Genomic DNA, 9,261 nt, shown 5'->3' with positions numbered 1-9,261 from the left:
AGGAGTCTTTAAAGGTTCTGGAAAAACCTTCAAAACAGCGGTACTGTAAGCGATGTTAAATGACCTTCTGGGCTTTTGAAAAATTGCCATGGATTTATCTTTCAGAAAAACAGATGTTACATTCTGTGACTTGAAAAACAAGTAATGGTAATACATGAAAGAGGGGAAAAAAGGAAACTAAAGGACAGCTAGAGGTATTTCGTGACCTACACTGATAGAGGAACTCATATTCAGCACTGTTCAAAGGGCAAAGCTCACTTCATCAGACTGTTATACAATGCCACAGTGCTCATGTCATGGTCATCTTCATCTGTCACTCAGCTGTTACTCCTTTGAAGAAGCTGATCCAACAGTTTCTGCAATAAGAAAACAAAATACTCAGATTACTTAAACAGTGGTTGATCAAAAGTCTAGTCCTCACAAAAACCATGTGGCCCTTTTTTTGTGATTCAGGCAGTCAAACACAAGCATTCTCTTCCAGCGTCAGATGGGAATCAAACAGTCCTGCACAGAAACAGGAGTGAAGCCTCCTTAATGGCGTCCTCTCACCCACACATTCAGGTTTCCAGCTCCTCTTTTAGGATCCTGCTTGATCTCTGGCATCACCCCTCTTCCCTGTGTTATCTCTGCCACAGCAGCAGTGTGGGTGGAGCAGCTGTGTGTGGGCACCCACACTGTCTGCAGCTCGGCTGAATGGTGGCACTGCACTGTAGCTCTCTCTGCCAGTGAAGGGCCTTTTGTTTCATGAGGAACACAGGCTTCATACACTCAGCACAATGAGACTGTTCACACTTTCTCTCCATAATGAGAGAAAGGGTGTGGAGTGCAGTGTGAAATAGAGCAACTACAATTCCTTCTGCAAATAAAACTATGTCCTGGGGGATCATTATTAACCATCCAATAAACAAAAAAGAAGTAATTATATCCATGGCACATGCAGATAATGCATCTGAAGCTAGTTTGATTAGCTTTTCTAATCAAACTCCTAGGAGAAGCAGGGAAATAGCAAAAGTTTGGCAGCAGTGGCCTCTAGTGGAATAATAAGCTCATTGTGCTGAAAGCAACGATGAGCTCAAGAAATCTTTCAAAGGCTTAAATATTCAATTATCAAGGGACTTGTTTAACAAATGAGCACACCTGACATTTACATATTGTTGTTCCAGCTCTTTGATGTGTGTTTTTTTAAAGAACTACATACAATCAGTACATCAAACAATTAGATCACGTCTAAGACAAATTGCCAATAATTCATACAATAAAATATAAATGCAAGTCTACAATAATTTCTCAGATCTTGGGAGATTTAATTACAAAGGAGTAACAGTAACTAAATACTTAGTATATACTATATACTATACTATAAAAATGACAATTCCCTTCTTCAGTGGCGTCATCAGAGCACTAAATGAAGGGGATAACTACCCTTATAAATCACTGTATGTCTGAGAATAAACATCAGGCTCTGTTTTTTGTAAAATATTTTTTCTTCAACCTCAAGTGTTCCACCCAAAGTCTTTTCAGTCAGCCGTGGACTTTGTAAGCCATTTAAAGCCATTCTCTTTTCAACAGCTGCACTGCTGTGAAGAGAGAAATAGCCATTGTTACTGACAGAGGTTTCACCTTTTGCCAGGTTTAACTGAGCTTGTAGGGGAGAGGTGTGTTATTGTACCTGCTTAATTGTCCGTGGGTCATATACACAATTAATGTTCTGTTCAGGCAAGTTGATGAAACCGCGTGTGAGCTGTTTTTAATGTTATTTACTTTATTCCCTTTTTTTTAGGGATGTGGTGATTCAGTACAACATTTTTACATCCCTCATCTCTCTCTCATCTTCGACAGCGTATCCGGGGTCGGGTCGCGGCCATTTTTACATACATATGCAAATATATAACAACTTCAGGCAGATCAAAAAATAAGCGGTCCCGGTGCTTAAACGTTAAGATATGACCTGGAGAACATAAGAATACTTTTGATTGTTTGCACTAATGTAAGTTCATCTTGTGTTTATTCAACCTCTTGATATGCAGTGTTTCTCCCTTATGTATGAAGGTATGAAAATTCTCTTAATTCACACTCTGTCAGAATCATACACTGTATATTATGTTAGGTTTTTCCAGCTCTTCTCTTGCTTTCTATGGCTGCAGCATTTTTTATTGTTCTATACACAAATCCAACCCCCCAAAATCATACAGATTTGGCCTCTTCACTGACCACTCATGAACTACGCTATCTCAGATCTGACACTGATCTTCATACTAGGAACATAGTTTGGCATTGTACATATTGCATATATACGGCACCTTATTTGCACGCAATTGTTATGTAGTTTTTTATAATTTGTACCTGCTGTGTTATCTTAGTCTTTTCTCGCAACTTTGTTTTGCGACTGCTGCACAGCAATTTCCCTCAGGATGAATAAAGTTTTGTCTTATCTACACAAGAATTAAAATAACACTGATTCATATTTAACTGCAGGTTAGTGCGGTTTAATGGGTTTTAATTTATCTGTGCTTTGACAAAGATATAGAGATTACCTTTTTGAAAAGTTCCACTCGCTGTCTGTTGCTCAAACACACCTCCCTCTTCTTTTCTTCCTCTTTTTTCTTCTTCACCTCTGCATGTGTACTGTAACACAATTAACATTTGGGGTCTTTTAGGATTGTTGGTAGAGTTGCTGATAAATGGCAGTTAAGAGTTTATCGTTAAAAAAATGCAATGATTATGTATAATCACAAAAAAAAATCCTTTATTATTAAATGCAAGTATTTTCTAATGGTGAAATACAGCCATTCACTTTCCATGCAACACTACTCATTGTCTGCAACACTAGATACTGAATAAATCACTGTCTAGTACAGGTGTCTCAGTATAAAATGTCTTCATAATCAATAGGTGGATCTGCCAGGAAGCAAAATAAATAAGTGAGTGAAAAAGGGGAAAACATAATTGGAGCAAGAGTTTTGGCATGGGAACAAAAGCAACATATTTTGTATGGAGATGTCACTGATTCAGACTCTGCCTTCACACGTGAAACTAATACCAGAGATAAGGATGCATTTGCCTACAAAAAAGCATCTGACAGTGAGCCGCGGAAGAGATTGAGATGGAACTCACCGCTTAGATCTCAGCTGAATCTCTTTCCCGATAATGGCTCTATCTCTGAGTTTCAAAAGGTTATCTGGAAATACAAGCATGTACGTACACACACACACACACACACACACACACACGCGCACACACGCACACACACACACACACACACACACACACACACACACACACACACACACACACACACACACACACACACACACACACACACACACACACACACACACACACACACACACACACACACACACACACACACACACACACACAATGCTGATTGAGTTGAAGGCTCAAAAGTATGACAGTAAATCACTCTAGCTTTTCTATGTGTTTGAAGAGACTCAAAGCCTCATCTTACAGAAAAAAATGGGTCTTATTGCGACCTCTTAAAAGACCTTCTCCTCTTGCTTCTCAAAACATTTTATGAAGTGTAATGTCACCATCATGCAAGAACTGTGAGTTCCCACACTCATTCATACATGAACACTAGAGAAAAACGAGATTTTACAGCTGTCATTGACCCACTGGTGTATTATTTTGCCAGTAGATGGCAGAGAGAGCTACAGAATCACTGTCCCAGATCTTTAAATTCTTTATTGTTTACTGTGAAGCGTGGCGCTCTCTAAACAAATCTCATCCGACAGAACACTGTGTCGAGAGCTTAATGACATTTGAAGGTCACAGAAATATTTTTACTGAAATCCAATGCTGGCAATCATTCTGAAACCTTCTTATTCAATAGAGGAGCACTTGCATAATCTATATCTGCAATAAAGCCATTTGTTTCATATCCTTCTTCAAATGCCTTTTATTGCATTTAGTCACAGCTTGGCCCCGTGCATCAGTTCTCTCTCTCTTTCTCTCCTTCAGTTGCCCTAAAAATACTTTAGATGATATATCGGGCTGAAAATGTTCTTTTATTACATTTCAGATACTGGCCTGTTATTTGATCATTTTCTTTGTATATTTTATTTATGTTTTATTTATTAATTTAGCTTTTCTCTGCAGTATCTGTACATTCATTCTTGTACTTAATAGTAGCACAGAATCTTAATGAGGGGTTTGCCTGTCATTGAGGAGCTGTTGTGGATCACCCTTTCTAAAATAACTGCTAATTCAGTATTCTGAGTTTCGATAGAGGATTTTAGTGGATTTAGCAACCCTTCAAGGAAAAATTAAATATGAATATTATGCACAATTGACCAAAATGTTACACATCAGCAGATTAAATACTAAATATTGCTCTGAGTCTTGAAAAACAACCCATACTGGCTGAAAACTACCCCCCCTTGCTCTTTGTTCTGTGTCTGTATGTGTACGATTATGATGTGGCATACTGCCACTGCAGCTGCAATAGGACAATGGGCAGTGTAGTGGATGAGAAAGGTTAGGGTGGCTGTTGGCACAGTACCATTCAGAGAGGTACATTGGGCACTGTGGGCTCTCCTCTGCCTGACAGCAACAGCCAACCGTGGGTCTACCGAATCCGCCAGATCCCTCCTCTCCTGTGCCTTGCGCTCCAACTCTTGCAGTCTGCCCAGGGAACGAGTGATGAAGTCTGGTCTGGACCTCTGCAGTGCGTCCTGCCAGAAACAGAGAGATATTGCTCTTCTTGACAAAACACTTAAGCCTGACTTCCCATTTCTAACTCTCCCTGCTCTAGAATATAGCTCTCGGGGACCCAACGAAAAACTCTAAAGCTGGTAACAATGTGTCATTCCCTTTCGCTGACATTGTGAGGAACTTGAGTGGATTGAAGTCAAAATGCCCAAAGGGGGTTAAGATAAACCTGAGGTGTCAGATAATTAACAACATAGGGATTTAAAAACAAAAAATATGCTTCATTTTTCCAACGCAATTCAAGAAAGGAATATCGTTCTTTACTTATACTGGTTGTAACTTATACTATAAATAGACATTTCATTGCTCTAAAGGGTCACACACATTTTTAAACATGCTTGACATCCTTATATGGAGAATCAAATCCCCAACCTTTGTTTCTCTGTTGTAATGGCTAAAACACCTCTGAACTTACCTGTAGAGAAATAGTTTGAGGTAACCTTTCAGGGTCAGGGCTCAGTGGAACAAATGCAGCATGAGGCTGGCTGTGGCGCTGGATTGTACTCTGATCTGGATGTGGTTTCAGACATTTCCCCTCATCTGTCACAACCAAGGCGGAGAAAAAAATCAAATTGTTTGCGTCTCATTTACACCTGCCTTGGCTTCACATGCCTAGGCGTAACGCACAATAGCCCTCTGGGTCTGCCGTGACATATTACTTCTTGGTATCAATCAAATAGGCCCATTGCTTAAAAGCCGAGGAATTTCCCTGGATCTGTATTGATCCAATCAAAGATGTAGCTCTGAAAGCTAAATGTTGAGCTTGCAACATTGATAATTGCAACAAAAATCAATGTTTTATAAGGTGAGAAATTATGATTACATATGGGAAGAGATGTGTAATAATACCAGTATTTTCCTGAGGTAACGCAGTGGAGTCCTTCCCGTAATTGCCATTCGGTGTTTTCTTCTTACTAAGTTGTCTTTGGAGTTTGATATTTGCTATGATGGCAGCTGCATTGAGGGCAAGCACTTCCTCTTCAGACTGATGTGAGTGGGGATCTGAAAGGCATGAGAACTTTGATGTAACTGAAGAGCATTAAAACAGTGACACCGGCTGCCGTGCACCACATGCAGATGTGAACACTATTTCATAATGTCCTGCCTCACGCCGAGGTTGACTATATCAAACGTTGAATTTAAATGATGTTACCTCAGGCCTCTGTAATTATTGATAACACTCTCAATGAATGTGATTAAGGAATAAGAATAATTTCACACAGAGAAAAGACATCATGAACGACGAAGCAACACACCTGATCAGCACAAAACCCCCTCAAAATACAGTATTTTTAATTTATCTGAATATTCAGCATTCCCAAACAATAGCTTAGCGGCCTGTTTCAGCCATTTTTACATAATCAGATGACGTCTTTGTCACTTGTGAGGATGTTGCACAAAAATACATCCATTCAGAACTGCAAACTTGAACCTTTCACTTGCGTCAGTGTTAAATCATAGAAATGAGGGCTTGAGGCTTGATGTCAGCAAAACACTCAAGTGCAAAAGGAATAAAAGATAAATTAGGTAGCATCAGCCAGGCTTTGTATGGCCCCACATCTTACATATTTGATTAGTTAGCTACAACATTGAAATAACTTGCATCTTGATGTGCAATTTACTTATAAAGTCTAAAAATAAACACTTAAAACAGAGCTGCATTAATTTGATGGAGGCTTTTCTTAATTTAACTAAAAAATAAGGTTTGACATTTTGGGAGGCATGTTTATTTACTTCCTTGATAGGAGTTATATGAGAAGATTGATACCACTCTAATAGTTGTACATTAAAGGGGAATTACCCCCATTTTCAGAACTCTCTCTCATATCCAAAAACTAGTGCGCAAGTGCTTAAACTACACAAATGAGAGCAGAAGAGACATTACCATTCAAATCAACATTTTTATGTGTACTGTTGCCATTGCAAAGAACTGTGATCGTTGCAGTGGGTTAACATCATTCTATTTCAATGGTTAGTGCACAGTGCTGAGCGACATTTTCTTTTGAACTACTCAAACGCCCATGGCAAACAGTTCAATGTCCATTTTACTCTCATTCTTTGTCTATGGTTAAAAGTGAAATTTTTACTGTCATCAAGTATAAAGTCTGGAACTGCTCCATATAAAGAATTGGGAAAGTCTGATAGTTACTTGAGAGACAATAGCTCATGTTCACAAATATTGTTTGTATCTTTCTAGGCAACGGAAATAACATATTGGAATTCTTAAGTTAGTTGGTGTTCCCCCTTTAAATACAAAGCTACAGCAAGGAGGCGATTAGCTCCGCCTAGCGTACGGACTTGAAGCAAGGGGGAAACTGTATAAATCCTGCCTCATCAATTAACATGTTTGATTGTGTAGCTGTCACCGTGAGGTTGCCAGGCAACTTGCAGAAGCTCAAAGAAGTTACTGCACCCGGCCAAAAAAGTACGTTACCCTGTGTAAAACCGCAAATACTCATGTTTTCATTTTGGATTTTTGTGAAATAGACAAGATATAATGTGAGTGAGTAGCTATCTGTTTCCCAGTTTCCGGTCTTTATGCTAAGCTAAGCTAAGCTAACTGTCTACTGGCTGTCATCCTATACTGAACAGACAGACATTGAGAGGTATTAAACACAACTCATTTACCTTCACCTCACTTCCCTAATTCAAACCATCACCAAAAACCCATCTAAAAGTAAATAGGTAGCTTTATGAGACTGTATTTTGAGACAGGAGTTTGACCTCCAGATGTCCCCACCACATGATTACTACAAAGAAACAGACTCAAATGTAATAGCTGTTGCAGGATCTAGATGCACAAATTGATTCTAACACATCCTAACAATTGGTTTTCACCATGTATAGCAGCTTGTGAAGTCTTTTCCTCCCCGGTGCTGTCAGTGAAAAGGGGGACTAGAGTAGATTAAACATGCAAAGAGATGTGTGGGAAAATGAAAGAAGGTGAAAATGAGAAAGCGTCTGTAGGTGCCAATGGTCCTTTGCGACTAGGAAATGCTATTTGACATTGGCAGAGATATGTGGTATGAGTGTCAATTACACGCAGGCAGCAGATAAATGAATCATCTGACTAGAATCTAATAACACCTATTAATAAGACAAGTATTAATAGGGAAAGACAATATAAAGGCTATGTGTTCAGCCCCAGAACGCTACAGTGTGTAGCTAGAACACACAAATGACACAAAGGAGGTGTATATTTAGAGATTGCCATCCTTTGAAAATGGAGATCATAGACAAAAGAGCCTGTGTGCTGACAGGAGGACTGACAGAGTGGGACAGAGAAACCTACCCGGGGCCTTGATGAGAGTTACACAGGGAGACGCTCTCCTCACTGCATTCTCTGGCGGCAATCTTTCTTTCTGCCCGTTGTTTGGTTTAAGTGTGTCTGCCACGAGCTGACCTGCTTCTTTCACCGCTGTTCGGCAGCCGATGAAACTACTGTCGGAGTTCACAGGATTGATATTGGTCTCTTGCGGAAGCCCGAAGCTCCATTTCCTGGCAGCAGGTTGTGTCACATTCTCCTTGCTTGGCTCCGTGTGTCCAAACATATTGCCATAGCAGCTCAGTGGTCTGTGCGGCCGGTCCGATCTCTGTCCAACAGCCTTTGGAGAAACCCCTGAGAGAGTGGGGGCTGCCATAGCAGGGGGGTTGCTCACAACAAGACTCAGTGTGGACCTGTGTAGTGTTCCATTGTTTTTATCTGGATCTGAAGTGGATGTATTTGGTGCTAAAGCAGAGTTTGCCCTTTCTGTGGAATCCACATGGTGAAGTGAAGGTGCTCCCTTGTGTTGTGAATGGTTTCCCTGACTCCACATGCTGTTTTCCTTGTACACTCCCTCTGTGTAGCTGTGTCTGTACTCTGGGTTACCTGCCTTGGTTGGACTGTAGCTCTCCCTTTGCTCTGTCACTTTGATGATGGTTGCCTTTCTTCTGTGGACCACTGTATCCAAAGCATGGCTAGTTGGTGGGGTCCCTGCCCGTTTTGTGCTTGGGGCAGGGCTGGACATCACCCTTTGCTCCGTCACTTTGACTATAGTGGCCTTCCTCTGCACTGTGACCTGCCTGGAGTTTGGGTCCATCGTGGACTGGTGGGCAAGTGTCTGAGAAGGGGATTCACTGGAGTTGGTACAGTGGTTGAAAGTGTAGGAGCCAGGCATGCTGTCTGATCTGTTAACTTTCCTAGAGGAGATAGTGATGGAGGAGAAGCCGGCTTTGTTCTGAGGGATGAGCGTAGTCACAGAGGAGTTTGTCTGTATGTGCTGTGAGTTTGTTGAACACAGCGGGGCTGTTGCCCTCATAGGCTGAACACTGCTTGTCCTATGCAAAGGCGTATGTGACTTGTCCATATCTGTGCTGTATGTCCCTGGGAGCATAGTGTGTGGTTTGCATGGATCAGCAGAAGTTGTTCGATACAAAGGCTTGAGGGGGTCTGTGCTGGTTGTTTTCATCAGAGTGGACTTCCTGTTGGGTTCGGAGCTGGTCCCTGTGGGGAGCTCATTGGAATGACTGCCTCCAGGGAAAGCTGAC

The 9,261-nt window shown here is 40.9% G+C and overlaps 1 protein-coding gene across 1 annotated transcript; it reads right to left on the bottom strand.

Annotated features, from left to right (window-relative positions):
- Positions 1-8,891, bottom strand: cUnh10orf90 (chromosome Un C10orf90 homolog; the record flags this gene model as incomplete). The annotated part of the gene is made up of 7 exons (XM_083932201.1): positions 1-356; positions 2,535-2,625; positions 3,115-3,178; positions 4,523-4,694; positions 5,147-5,271; positions 5,581-5,733; positions 8,024-8,891. 7 exons carry the CDS (start codon positions 8,889-8,891, stop codon positions 318-320), a joined length of 1,512 nt encoding a protein of 503 aa, XP_083788327.1. The 3' UTR covers positions 1-317.
- Positions 8,892-9,261: the final 370 nt, after the last annotated feature.

The sequence above is a fragment of the Echiichthys vipera genome (genome assembly GCF_963691815.1).
Source record: "Echiichthys vipera genome assembly, chromosome: 18".
Classification (NCBI taxonomy): Eukaryota; Metazoa; Chordata; class Actinopteri; order Perciformes; family Trachinidae; genus Echiichthys; species Echiichthys vipera.
This window is presented reverse-complemented; position numbering and strand designations above follow the sequence as displayed.